The following is a 14400-nucleotide window of genomic DNA, read 5'->3' on the forward strand; positions in this document are numbered from 1 at the left end:
TTTTGAGAATTTCCAAATCCCCACCCCACCCCCGCCCGCCCAGTCCCCAAAAGTAAAGTGTTTCACGGCTTTTCTCATCCACAGAGGTGGGGCTCGTGCCATTCTGCCCACCGGGACCCCTCCATCAACCCCCACCTACAACCAAGCTCGCCCTGCCCAGGTGAGCTCACGCTCCGGACCCCGAGCCCGCCCTCTCCGGTTCCCGCGGACCCTCCTCCAGTCTTCTGAACTCCCCACAGCCACCCCTCACCAGACTCGAGCGCGCCCACCACCCCACTCCCAGTCTGCCGCCTGTCGCCGGCGCACGCGCGCAGCGAGCTCTTTGGGAGCGACCCCAGCGCACACCTGGGCGCGCAGGCGGTGCCGGGGGACCGCGGGGCCCGGCGAGGGGAGCCTGCTCCCGCTCCGCGCCGCCCCCCGGGCCCCGCAGGTGGTGGCCCGGGGTGGGGAGGGCGCCGGCGGGGCGGGGCGGGGCCCGCGGGAGGCGGGGGCCTGGCGGCCGAGCGGGGCGGCGGAGCTGCGAGGGACAGCGGCGCGGGAGACGCACGGAGCCAGCCGCAGCCCAGCCCGCGCCCGCCGCCATGCCCCTGGCCTTCTGCGGCAGCGAGAACCATTCGGCCGCCTACCGGGTGGACCAGGGCGTCCTCAACAACGGCTGCTTCGTGGACGCGCTCAATGTGGTGCCGCACGTCTTCCTGCTCTTCATCACCTTCCCCATCCTCTTCATCGGTGAGCGCGCTGCGGGCCGCGGGGGCAGGGCGGGGGAGGAGGCGCTGCGCGCCGCACGGCTCCGCGGCCTTTCCGGCCCCGCCACCGCCGCTCGCCGCCCTCCCGGGTCCCCTTGTCCCGCGGTCTGCCCGCCGGACCCCGCACTAGCACACGCGTTCATCTCTTCACTCCCATGGGGTGCCCCCGCACGCTTGCCAACCCCAGCGGACCTTCTTGACCCAGGGGATCTCCAAGTTGTGCCTCCTCACGGGCACGGCAGGGATGGAGAAAGAGAGCGGAGGTCCCTGCACGCGTTAGGGGGTCGGGAGGGAGTCGCGCCGGACCCTCAGTGGAGCAGGGAGAAGGAAGCGGGTCACCCCTCCCCCAGGGCACCCTCCCTGTCAGCCGCAGCCGAGCTCAGCCTGTGCTCGGGGGCTGGGGTGGAGGCTATTTGGACCCCTGCGCTTCCTCGGAGCCGGGCGGACTGTGGTCCGTAGCCTGACAATCCCGGGGCCCCGCGCACCCCGGGCCTGGAGAAGCGGTCCTGAAACCCGGCCCGTTACCCAGCTTGGGCTCGAGTTTCTGGAGCGCAGTAACTTAGCTCTACGCGAGGCGGCTCTGACTTGCGACGCAGCGACCCTGGTGGGGCCCCAGCACTCCTACTTGAAAGTGTTCTGCAAAGTTGGGTGCGTCTCTCCGCTCGGATCCCCCTCACCTCTCTCCAGACCTGTCTCTCCCGGCCAGTCAGCTCAACCCACTTACAGGGTGCCCTCTGCTCCCCAAAACGTGTTCATTCACTTTAAGACAAGAAGCGGATTCAGGGGCGGACAAGGCGCAGCGTGGGAAGCCTATATCCCCTCAACCCAACCTTGGGTTCCAGTCCTGGCTCCACTCCCAGTTCCAGCTTCCTGCTAATGTGCACCTTCAACACAGCGGTGGATAGCTCAAGTATCTGGGGTCGCTGCCAGGAACATGGGAGACCTGATTTCATTCCCTGCTCTTGGCCCAAGCCTAGCCCAGCCATGGCTGTTGCAGGCATTTGGGGAGTAAAGCAGTGAATGAGAACATCTCCCTCTCCCCTGGAAATAAATCAAATAAATAACAGATTTAAGGAGCAAATCATAAATGCCAAGATTTGGGGAGGAAAACAAATATGGGTGCCCAAGTAAATGCCCAAGAAGTTGCTGCAGAATTTGAGTTACTGGTTATTGCCCAAGGGAACATTTGCAACGATGTTCATATGTGTATCAACAATAGGAAAACAGAGTGATGTTCACACTTCTGTCTTCAACCAATTTCCCCATGGCTTGTCACATAAGCTGTCAGCACACAAAACAGGGGACGCATGGAAACAGCTTGAGTGTGTCCCAGCTGTACACCCTGTGTGCCAGCTTTGGGGATTCTCAAGCACAGGTGTGCAGGAGTACACTCTCCTTACCCACCTGCCAGGTGGGCCAGACGTCCTACCTCTTCCCGTTTCTCCCCTGCAGGATGGGGCAGCCAGAGCTCCAAGGTGCACATCCACCATAGCACGTGGCTGCACTTCCCCGGGCACAACCTGCGCTGGATCCTGACCTTCATGTTGCTCTTTGTGCTGGTGTGTGAGATCGCGGAGGGAGTCCTGTCTGACGGGTGAGTGACTCTGCGGACCAGGCAGTGCGGCCCTGCTCCACGGTGCCCCCCGAGAGGCCCAGGAGGCTCCATCGCACCTGCATTCTGCGAGCTCAATCGTTCACTAATAAACCCAGCAGCTCTGCCCGGTGTCATCAGTGTGCCAGGCTCTCTGAACCAGGCACTGCCTGCAAGGGAGACCCAGTCCCTGCTCTAGGACCAGGAGGGTGGAGGGAACGTGGGCCTGTGTGTCGAGACCCAATGAAATGCTAGAGCCTATGAGAACCCCCCCCCCCAACTCTCCATGTCACTCACTCTTGCTCAAGGCCTTTCCTTGGCTCTCGTTTGTTTACAAGACGCAGTTCCAAGTCCCTGGGCATCCAGGGCTCTGCCATCAGCCCCACCTGCCTGTTGCCTCCTTCCCAAAGCCTCTCCCTGCCCACCCACCTTTCCTCTGAGCCTCTCAACATGTTCCCTCCACCCCTACTGCCACCACACACACACACACACACACACACACCTCTGCTGTAGCACAGAGCCTCCTGTACATTATCTGTGCAACTGTCTCCTGAGTCAGCAAGGCCTCGGAGTTAGAATGCAGGAGTTGTTCATTCTTGTCTTCATGGCGCAAGGCACGTGATGAATATCTGCAAGCGTTAATGGAATCCCTAGAAGAATAAGTCAGATGAGGAGGAGGGGAGGGGAAGGCTGCTGGGGCCAGCTCTCTGGCTGAGGGGGCTTTGGAGCTGGGCCTGGAAGGACAAGGAGGGTTCTGGTGGGCAGAGGGGTTGACAAGCAGGAGGGAAGGGACCCAGAGGAGGAACAAAGGCGCCAGGTAGGGCTGGGGAGCAATGCGGCTGGGCCAAAACATTAAATGCATTAGGTTGGGGAGAGGGGGACGGATAGGGGCTGAGACTTGGGAACCAGGCTGGGTCCTCTCGTGGAGGGCTTCGAACCCCAGGCTGCATGTCCGGTTGGATTTGGTCAGCACTTTGAAACAGAGAGAGAGATGACATCAGTGCAGCATGTTAGGTAAGAACATGACAGGCTTTCTAAGGCGGGTGGGAGGCAGAGCAGAAGCAGCACTTGGCAGGTGAATTTGGTGGTCTGGATGAGAGCTACCTGCAGCTGGGACTGGCGTGTCAGCACATCAGAGCAGAGGGGAGAGGGAGCAGCCCCCTCCGGAAGGGAACACCACACCGGCAAGTCCCTGTGACTGTCTCTGTGAGGGGTGGTGCAGAGGAGGACGTTTGGCTTGGGTGTCTGCGGTCTGGTCCCTCTGAGCTGGAGTCTGACGGAGCCCAGATCCTCCCTGTGCCAGTGCAGGCTGGCTCCTCCAGCTGGTGTGTTGGGAGCTGGCATCCTCACACCCCTCACCCTGCCACCCCTCCATGTCCCTGCATCCCAGCTTTGGCAGTGATCTCTGTGGCGCCTGCTTGCTCTGGGGCAGCAGCAGCTCCTCAAAGTCCCTTAGACCAGCAGGAAGGCCAGAGGGCGCGTGCCATCTCTCTAGCTAGCAGTGATGAGGCTGCCTCACTCCCTCTGTAGCTAGCAGTGATGAGGCTGCCTCATCCCTACCCCCAACACTCCCTCCAAAGCAACACGAATGCTACAGAGGGTAGGGGTGCCTGGTGAGCCCTCCCCCCAGGAGCACTCACAGACTGTGATTGGCTGGGGTGGCAGAGGGAAACGCCCAGCTCTTGGAGAAGGAAGGGTCCTTTGCAAGCACTCCTGCTTTGCCCCAGCTGTGGGACTTAGGACAAGTCAGCAGCCTCTCTGGGCCCTGCTCTCGCTACCTGTGAAACAAGTCCCATAGTCGCTGGCTCATCCTTCTCACAAGGCCATGAGGGATGATGCTGGAGAATGAACAGCGTGCAGAACTCTGGGTGGCAGTACCTGGATAGATGATATAGTTCAGAAAGTGGGGAACAGGAGGGGATCAGCCTGAGGAGTGCACCTGCTGGCTGCCAGCCACCCCTCCTTTGTACCTGTGTCCCCACACTCTCCAGCTCAGTGCAGAAGGTCATCTCCCCAGGGCATGGGCCAGCTCCTGAGCTGGGCATTGTCACCAGGTCTTTGTGAGCCCAGACCCTTAGGCAGGCAACTGTGAAGGAGGGGCATGGGAAAGGGGCAGACCCTGCCTTGTGGTGCCCCTGTCCGTCCCAGCCTGGGTTTTCATACCTGAGTGGAAGTTCAAGGGGCAGGTGTGAGCAGGACTGGCTAAGACAGTGGTCTTCAGACTTGAGTGAGGTTTAGGGTGAGCCACAGCAGGTGGCCTTTGGGTATTATTATTTTTGTGTGTGATGATTTGGACTCAACTAAAGACATACAGGTTAGTATGGCAGATTTTTTTTTGACAGGCAGAGCTAGATAGTGAGAGAGACAGAGGGAAAGGTCTTCCTTCTGGGGTTCACTCCCCAAAATGGCCACTACAGCTGGTGCACTGTGGCCGGTGCGCTGCGCCGATCCGAAGACAGGAACCAGGTGCTTCTCCTAGTCTCCCATGCGGGTGCAGGGCCCAAGTACTTGGGCCATCCTCCACTGCCTTCCCGGGCCATTGCAGAGAGCTGGACTGGAAGAGGAGCAACCCGGACAGAATCCGGTGCCCTGACCGGGACTAGAACCCGGGGTCCGGCGCCACAGGTGGAGGATTAGCCTAGTGAGCCATGGCACCCGCCAGTAAGGCAGATTTAAAGTTTTATATGTATATGCAGGAAATAAGACAGAGATCTTCCATGGGCCAGTTCACTCCCCAAATGCCTGCAGCAGCCAGGGCTAGGCCAGGCTGAAGCCCGTTGCTCAAAATTAAGTCCAGGTCTTCTGCATGTGTGGCAGGGACCTGAGTACTTGAGTCACCATCTGCTGCCTCCCAGGGTGCCTAATAGCAGGAAGCTGGATCAGAAGCGGAGCAGCTGGGACTCAGACCGGACACCACAGTGCACGATGTGAGCATCCCGAGCAGCAACTCCACCAGTGCACAGAACGCCCGCCCCTAAGTCCTTACATAATTCAGTGTCTGTTATCCAGTAAAGCAGCTAATATCTATTTTAATAAGTCATACCTGAAATATTTATTCCAACTATAGTGAATCCTCATCTTAGGTCATCTTTTAAAATTTTTAACGTTTCTATTTCCTATTGCAAAAAAAAGGGCTTTATTTGAATGTATAATGTAACATTTTAGATGTCATCTTAAAAATGTGTGAGAGTGGCTGGTGCCGCAGCTCACTAGGCTAATCCTCTGCCTTGCGGCGCTGGCACACCGGGTTCTAGTCCCGGTCGGGGCGCCGGATTCTGTCCCGGTTGCTCCTCTTCCAGTCCAGCTCTCTGCTGTGGCCTGGGAGTGCTATGGAGGATGGCCCAAGTGCCTGGGCCCTGCACCCGCATGGGAGACCAGGAGGAAGAACCTGGCTCCTGGCTTCGGATCAGCGCGGTGCGCCAGCCGCAGCGCGCCGGCTGCAGCGGCCATTGGGGGGTGAACCAACGGAAAAGGAAGACCTTTCTCTCTGTCTCTCTCTCTCTCACTGTCCATTCTGCCTGTCCAAAAAATAAAAAAGTGTGAAAGTATGGAATTCTTCAAAATTATCTGAAGTCGTACAGATATTAAGAGTTGGAATTTATTTCATTTGTTTACAATTTTTTAGTTTACTGAGGCTCGGTGGGGGAGAAGAGAGGCAGTTGAGAGCATGCCCCCAAATGCCTGCAGCATCAGGGATTGGGACAGGCTGGAGCCAGGCTGGAAACTCAATCCAGGCCTCTGACGAAAGCAGCAGGAATCCAATTACTTGAACCAGCACTACTGCCTCCCAGGGTGCACGTTAGCCAGAAGCTGGAGTCAGGAGTGGCACCTGGGGATGGAACCAGGCCCCACAGTTTGCCCTGTGTCGTAGCCACCAGGTTAAACATCCACCTGAGACTCGTGGCTCTTTTATCAAGGAATAAAGAGGAGGCTGCGCTTTGGTGAACAGCTCCCCCTGCCTTGACTCTGGACAAGAGACCGCACCTCACTCCCTCCTCCCTAGTTGAGCCCAACTCCCTTGCCCTCAGAGTCCAGGCTGGTGCTCCCTCTTCTGTGAAGCTTTGCTGGGTTGTCCAGCCAGGCTTGGTGCTCCCTGTACCTTCTTCCCATCTGCAGCGTCACTTCCCTGGGCCACTGAGTCAGACGGTCAGCCCTGGGCATGGCGGCCCCTCCCTACTGCCAGCTTCGCAAGGGCCGCAGCAAGGCAGGAGGCTGGAGCAGGCCTGCTGGGAAGAGACAGGGTCCCGACGTGGCTGGAGCAGAAAGGGCAGGCAGTGTCGTACTGCAGAAATGACCCGGCTTCAGTGCCAGGCTGAGTTACGTCTGCAGAAGGGAGCCATGGTAGGGCACGATGGGGGCCCACAGGGTGACCCTCCTTGCCAGCCCTGGGGAAACCTGGCTCCCCACAGCTCTACCGCAACACCCAAGCGCTCCCAGCACAGCAGGAGGCCATGGGCTGGTATCGATTGTCCCTGCCCCTCATCCCAAGGGAGAAGATGGCAGCAGTGACCTTGACCATGTTCCTTAGCCATGAAATGGAGAGACTACGAGTACCCACCTCTGGGGCTAATGCAGACATGAATGAGTTCCTGGACATCACATGCTTAGAACAGCGCCTGGCACAGGACAGAGGCTCCACAAATACTGACTCTGGCCACTGTGGTTCCGACAGCACCTGGGGAGAGCTGCTGATGCTGACGGATGCTGTGCGTGTTACATGGGGCTCTCGCTGAGTGATGTGTGATGGGCAGGCTCCTGTACTGCCTGAGGGATCCCAGGCACGGGGGCCTGGCTCTGTTCCCTTCCCAAAAAGAGGTTCCAGCTTTGCAGCTGCTACTGTCGAAGCTGACTCCCTGTGCAGGGTTCTGCAAGCCGGAGCCCCGGGAGAGAGTTCCAAGCCTGAACAGAGAGTCCTTGGGGTACCTCTGTCTGGACTCCCCGGCCCCTTAGTTAAGAGGTGCGCTTCGGGGCTGGGCTGGGCAGAGCTGTTAGTAGCTGGGGTGGCGCTGTGGATTTGCTCTGGAGGACCTACTGTGTGCTGGGTCCTAGGGACAAGGCCTGTGCCGCTCTGTTGGGGTATTTGGCACATTCACATTCTCTCTGTCTCTCTCCCTGCTGCTCCCCATCTCAGGGTGACCGAATCCCGCCATCTCCACCTGTACATGCCGGCAGGGATGGCGTTCATGGCTGCCGTCACCTCCGTGGTCTACTATCACAACATCGAGACCTCCAACTTCCCCAAGCTGCTGATAGGTAGGCCGGGGGTGCAGCGGAGGGGAGAGGGGGCACCTTCGTTCATTCTTGAGACCGCGCATTACTGAACACTTGCTGTGTGCAGGCACTGTTCTAGGGGCTAGAGATTCAGAAGTCCCTGCCTCTGAGGAGCTTACCGTTGGGTGGTGCAGCAGACACATAGGCGGTGGAGGCGATGCTCAGAAGAAAACCAAGCTGGGCGAAGGCGAGGAGAGCGAGGGCGATGCTGCTGCCTATGTAGGAGGGGAGGGAGGGCCCCTGACAAAACGGGGCCACAGAGACGTGGGGGCAAGGAGTCTTCCATGCAGCAGCAATAGACATGCAGAGGCCTTGCCTTAGGGGCAAACTGGGAAGAGAGGCCAATGTGGCTGAGGCCAGGTGAACAAGGGCAGAGTGGCAGGGGGTGAGAAGAGCAAGGGACACCCCAGGCTTGGAGCCCTGAGCACCTGCGTGAACTGTGGTGCTAACACCCGACATGGCGAGGAGCAGACGTTGGGGGTGGGAATGGGCTGTTTGGGTCGTGTGGAGTTTGAGGCGGTGCCAAGATGGCCAACTCAAGTGTCAGGTGGGCACTTAGATGGAGTTGGGCACTCGTGGGGAGGCCAGGACAGGGGATAAACACCTGAGCAGGCATGGACTTGCAGGCGGCATAAAGCCTATGGAAAATACAAATGATGAAATAATTAGGCAGACATGTCACCCAAAACTTTGCACCCAAATAAACCAATCTTAATTATATTTTTTCATGAACTTTTTGGTAAAGATTTATTTTATTTTATTTGAATGGTAGAAGGGAGAGACAGAAGGAGAAAGAGAAAGAGAGAGAGATCCTCTCCAACTCTTGGTTCACCCCCCAGATGGCCACAATGGCCAGAGCTTGGCCAGGCCAAAGCCATGGAGCTTGGAACTCCATCCGGGTCTCCCATGTGGGTGGCAAGGACCCAAGCCCTTGGGCCATCTTCCGCTGCTTTCTCAGGTCCATTAGCAGGGAGCTGAACTGAAGGCAGAGCAGCCAGGACTTGAACTGGTGGTCACATGGGACGCCAGCATAGCAGAAGGTGGCCTAACCCACTGCACCCCAACACCATCCCCTCTGTGAAGCTCTTTGAAGTCCCCTCATAAAGCTGGAGCTTGGACAAGGTCATCTGGAGAGAGGGGAGCAAGGCCAGGACCACAGCCAGAGGTTTGCCTGCATCTAGAGAAGCTCCGGAAGAAGTGTCCGCCTGGAGCCCCTGTGGTGGGGGTCGCAGGGCACAAGCGACAGTGCCACCTGCTGTGGCCAGGCGTGGTGCTAAGCTCTTCACACGACCTAATGAAGCCCCACAGCCACACCACTGTGCTGTTTGTACCCTGGCGTGCAACGTGGGCCTGGAACTCAGAGAGGTTGAAGGGACTCCCACTCATGACATTTGTGAGCGCTTATCACAGGCCGGGCTTTGTACGGAGCATTTGATAGGTATCAGCTTATCTGAGCCTACACACCCACCCTCTAAGGTGGATGCCTGTGCTAGCTCCGTTCTACAGATCAAGAAACTGAGGCTCAGGGTCAGGGACGGGTATTTGTCCACCCAGCTCAGCTGATCCAGGGCAGAGCCCGGAGTCTCCTGACCGAGGCTGCGTGTCTGGGGATCCTCAGAGCGTGTCCTTGGGGCAAAGGTGTCAACCTGCAGGACTGCCTGTGTTTGGGCTCCACATGCACGGGGAAGCCAGGCTGTATCCTTGGCAGTTGGCTGTGTAACAGCTAACTGACATCCAGGGCTTGGAAGACTCTGTGAGGAGCCAGCGCTGCTGCAAGAGCACTTTGGGTATAAGGTGCAGGCTGTGCCCCATCAGGGTCATTTGGTGAGCCCCACCATGGGCCTCCATGTGAGTGGGGGTAGGGACGAGGGCACGGCAGGTGCTAACTACTCCATCCCCAGAGAAGCCCTCCTGGTGCCCTCCGGACGCTCCTGGCAACAGCTAGTGACTTAATTTTCCCACCCTCCTGTTTCTCTCTTTAGAATGTGAATTGTCACCCACTGAGGCATTAGTTGGAGTTTTGTTCCCTGAAGAGAAGGGTCCACAGAGCCAGAAAGTCTGGGACAGAGAAAAGTGTGGGGCACTGCACCCTGTGAGCTATAGGCATGGAGGGCATGGCCACTGGGGACAGAGCCAGACCTCTGAGGGGGCTGATGGCACAGATCTGGTGTCCCACAGAAAGGCGAGCTACAGTGTAGCGTATATGGCCCCGGGAAAGAACCTGGGAGAAGTCCAGGAAGTGTTCCATCGGGAAGTCATGGTTGGGCTGAGAACTGAAGGTTAGATGGGGACTGACTGGAGGAAAGGAGAGAGGAGTGCTTCAGGCAGTGGGAGCAGCAGGTGCAAAGGCCCTGGGGCAGGAACAACAAAGCACATTAGGAAATCTGGAAGAAGACTGAGGTGTTGAGAGCAGAGGGGAAGCTGGCAGGAGCCTGAAGGCAGGAGCTGCAGGGAGGCCGATACCAGGCAGGACCTCAAAGGCCACACCACATTCATTGGTCTTCAGTCCACAAGCAATGGGAGCCCAGGGAGAGTTGTTTGGCTTGGGGGCTTTTTGGGATGTGTGTGTGTGTGTGTGTGTGTGTGTGTGGTAGCATATACATCACACACAATCTACCATTCTGAGCATTCTCAAGCATGCTGTTCACTGACATTAAACACAGACACGTTATCTTGCCACCATCTCCGCCCCGTCTCCAGAACTTTCTCATCTCCCCAAACTGAGTCTCCACTTCTTAATCCCCATTCCTGCCTCTCCCCGGCCCCCAGCAGCCACCCCTCTACTCCCTGCCTCTGTAAATTCCGCGACTCCAGGTGTTTATCAGAGCAGGAGCAGGCACTGTCTGTCCTTTGGCGGCTGGCTTCTCCCGTCTCACAGAACACCCTCAGAGCTCACCCACGCTGTAGCGTGTGCTGACATGCCTTTCCTTTTGTCGGCTGGGTGACTGCTGTCGTGTGGCTTGGCCACGCTTTCTTCCCCCGTGCATCGGGCAGTGGACAGTCGGGCTGCTTCCACCTCTGGACTGTTGTGCACGGTGCTGCTGGGAACGCGGGTGCAGCGAGCGAGTTTGTGGCTGTGTGGAGGGCATGGGCCGGAGGGAGTCACGGAGAAGGATCTCTGGTGGTGCAAGGCTCTGACGTGCAGCTGAGCTGGAGGGAGTGGGTGGGCTCAAGATACAGAACACCGGATGTAGGGGGCGCTGCGCAGGGGGAGAGGCGGCGTCCTGGGGGTTCTGAGCTCGGCCCTCCCTGCAGCCCCTGTTCTGTTCCTTGCTCTGTTTCCCATCCCCCCCCCCCTCAATCAAGCACTCTGCTCTTGTGGGGTGCTGCTGTGTCTGGGGAGCCTGTGGAACCAGCCCCTGATGGCCGACTCCCTGTGTGACCCTGCACAAGACAGCGGCCCCGTGAGCCTCCGCTTCCCGATCCGGGTGGGAATAGCAACTTCTGCCCAGGTCATCATGGGCTTGTTGTGAAGATCCGCTCAAGGTGTATCTATCAAGTGGCGCGGGCAAGGCCTGCACAAGGCGTGATGGCAGGTCTCGGCCCCGGCGGGCGGCCTCACCAAGGGTCACAGAGGCTCTGGTGCCTGGGCTCCGATTTCCCCGGGAGAGTGCTTGCACAGAGACCCAGCTGGGGGATGTCACCCTAGTCCCGAGGCTGGGGCCAGAAAGCAGGCCCTGTGCCTGCACCTGGAGTGGACGGCACCAGCCCCCCAAGCTCCCTGGTGCTCCTCCCTGGCTGCATGGTGGGGCCCAACCTCCGACCTGCTTCCCAGCCCCGAGCCAGGCTGGTGGGCCCCAGCTTTTGTCTCCAGGAGGTAGCCTGGCGTCCTGAACAGGCCCGCCTCGGGGTGTGGGGCAGGATGGAGGTGCTCAGGGGTTCTGAGGCCGACCCTAGCTGCCCACAGCTCTCAGCATGAGGAGGGGCGGGGCAGGCAGTGCTGTGGCTCCCCCTATAGAGTGGCTTAGCTCATTATTACCAGTTTGTTGTGGCAAACTGACAGTGGTTTAAAAGGGGGGGGGGGCTGAGTTAGGAGAAGGTGGGACTTCAGGATAGAATCTGCTTCTAATGTTTACTGCTCCATCTGACATGTGGAGATAAAAATAGTAACAGGTGATATCCAGAGAGCACCCACCGTGTTCCTGGCCCCCTGGACTAAGTGCTTTCCATACGTGCTCACTGCAACCTTCCCGCCTTGCTTTCATGATCCCCATTTAACGGAAGAGGAAACTGAGGCCCAGCTGGGTGAGATGCCTCCTCCAAGATCACACAGCCACTGCGTGACAGGATCTGAGCCCAGGTGTATCTGGCTGCAGGTACACCGAACCGCTAACCACCATCCTTACACTGCCTCACAGGGCAGTGGCTCACTTTTTCCATATCCCCTGAAGAGCACTGTGTTGCCGGGATGGGCTCTGGGCTGTGGGGACAGGGATCTGCAGGCTCGCTATGTCGGGAGCTGGCCGGCCGAGAGCTTGGACAGGTTGCCCCTGTCTCCGGGCCTCCATCTCCTCCTGTGTGAAGTGAGGCTGGCAGCGGGGCCTCTGAGGAGGTCACTTGAGCACAGAGCTCACTGCGGGGGCCCCGGCATGGGGCTCACCCAGCGCCGCCGCTCTGGCTTCTTGATCTCACCCTCCTGAGCCTCAGCCTGGGATGGATGGGCGCCGGCGGCAGGCAGCCCCTCCGTCAGGAGGCTGTTGTACGAGTCCCTGAGCGAACGTGTTTAAAGTGCTTCCCTGGCACAGCGCCCGTGACTCAGTTGAATCCAAGAGATAATTTTCCTATTTTTCTCCTTAATATTTATTGTTGAGGAAGATTGATCTGAGCGATTGCTCTGACTTACGAGTTGGCTGCGTGTTTGTCTTGGAACCTGCCTGTCCTGAACACAGCCCAGGACCGTATTCCCATAGAAGTTTATTTGCAAAATAGATGCTGAGCAGCATTTGGCTTAGGGCCACAGTCTGCTCACTCCTATCTTTTCTACGAAGGAGAAATCGCCGTCAGGTCACCTGCAACGCAGGTGGGGAGTTTTTATGTGTGTGTTTTTTATTAGATTTATTTTTCTTTATTTGAACGAAAGAATTACATAAAGAGGTAGAGAGAGAGAAGTCCTCCTTCTGCTGGTTCACTCCCCAAATGGCCACAACGGCCAGAGCCGAGCTGATCTGAAGTAAGGAACCAGGAGCTCCCACGCGGGTGCAGGGGCCCAAGGACTTGGGCCATCTTCTACTGCTTTCCCAGGCCATAGCAGAGAGCTGGATTGGAAGTAGAGCAGCCAGGACTAGAACCAGCACCCCTATGGGATGCTGGCTCTTCAGATCGGGGCTTTAACCTGCTGTGCCACAGTGCCGGCCCCAAGTGGGGAGTTTTGGTGTGTGTGCCTCAGCCCAAAAGGATGTTTTGTGATAGCCACAGTGCACACACTCACACCAGCCTCCCTGACACACTCCCACGGGAGCACACGCCCATGTGAGCCTTCGCACACGCCCCTGTGCCCTGTCCCCCCCCCCACTCACACACACAGGAGCACACGCCCACGTGAGCCTGCACACACGCCCCTGTGCCCTGTCCCCCCCCCCACTCACACACACAGGAGCACACGCCCACGTGAGCCTGCACACACGCCCCTGTGCCCTGTCCCCCCCCACACACTCACACGCACAGGAGCACACGCCCACGTGAGCCTGCACACACGCCCCTGTGCCCTGTCCCCCCCCACACTCACACGCACAGGAGCACACGCCCACGTGAGCCTGCACACACGCCCCTGTGCCCTGCCCCCCCCCACTCACACGCACAGGAGCACACGCCCACGTGAGCCTGCACACACGCCCCTGTGCCCCGTCTCCCTCGGCAGCCCTGCTCATCTACTGGACCCTGGCCTTCATCACCAAGACCATCAAGTTCGTCAAGTTCCACGAGCACGCCATCGGCTTCTCGCAGCTGCGCTTCTGCCTCACCGGGCTGCTGGTCGTCCTCTACGGCATGCTGCTCCTCGTGGAGGTCAACGTCATCAGGGTGAGGGTAAGCCGCCCCCACCGCCCCCGGCTCTGCCTGCTCCCGCGGGGAAGTTGAGGCTGGTGGGAGCAGTCTCGGGAGAGAGGTTCCGCCCGGCCCAGCTGCCTCTGCTCTGCCTCCCAGAGGGACAGGAGGGGATAGGATGGACGTGTGAGCCGAGCCGGAAGGGTGGGTTTACTCCCAGGGCGAGGCGGCAAATGCTTCAGGGCCTGACTTCTCCCTGTCTCGGTCTGGGGGTGAGGACTTTGCAGCTGGATGCACGCACACAGCCCCGCGCCCCAGGAAGGAGTGAATGTGACTGCACGCGACGCCCGCTGTTTCGCTTTCCTCTCGGTTGGCCCCCTTCCCTCTCTTTTCCACCTCAGTCTGAGTCTTCCCCCTCCCCTGCCCTCGCTGCCCCCACTCCAGGTAACCTAGATGGACAACCTCATTTATCTCTCCCTACTTGGCTTTTGAGAATGTCCCACAGACACCCCTATCTAAACACATAGCTCCGTGGGTACCTTTTCTCAACACATGTGATGGTACAGGGTCCCCGTCTCAGCATGTGTTCCATCTAAGGGGGATTGTGTCATACACTGGTTTTGCATCATGCCTGGCTCACCCAGCCATATCCCTTACTGCTCCCTCCAAGCCACGTGGCGTGGCCAGCTCAGTCTTCTTAGCGGCCATGCAGTATTCCATTGCGCAGATGAGCCCTAAGTGATGCAGCCCTCAGCTTATGGATGGCCATTCCTTTGTGGCCGAGTTCTTGCTTCACAGATAATGGTGTCT

General features: G+C 58.6%; 1 protein-coding gene across 3 annotated transcripts in view; it reads left to right on the forward strand.

The window, feature by feature from the left end:
• The first annotated feature begins 329 nt into the window (after nucleotides 1–329).
• Nucleotides 330–14400, forward strand: part of ABCC8 (ATP binding cassette subfamily C member 8) — a 77874-nt gene continuing 63803 nt past the window's right edge. For 2 of the 3 annotated variants that reach the window (XM_089310879.1, XM_089310890.1), the window contains exons 1-4: nucleotides 331–729; nucleotides 2199–2340; nucleotides 7469–7590; nucleotides 13466–13632. In XM_089310879.1, coding sequence (XP_089167005.1) covers nucleotides 582–729; nucleotides 2199–2340; nucleotides 7469–7590; nucleotides 13466–13632 — 579 coding nt within the window. In that variant the 5' untranslated portion in view covers nucleotides 331–581. Of the gene's footprint in view, nucleotides 730–2198; nucleotides 2341–7468; nucleotides 7591–13465; nucleotides 13633–14400 lie in introns of all 3 variants that reach the window. The other variant, XM_089310873.1, reaches the window with a different exon arrangement.

Source organism: Oryctolagus cuniculus, chromosome 1, assembly GCF_051225735.1.
Source record: "Oryctolagus cuniculus isolate XC-2025 breed Fujian yellow rabbit chromosome 1, ASM5122573v1, whole genome shotgun sequence".
NCBI classification, from domain to species: domain Eukaryota; kingdom Metazoa; phylum Chordata; class Mammalia; order Lagomorpha; family Leporidae; genus Oryctolagus; species Oryctolagus cuniculus.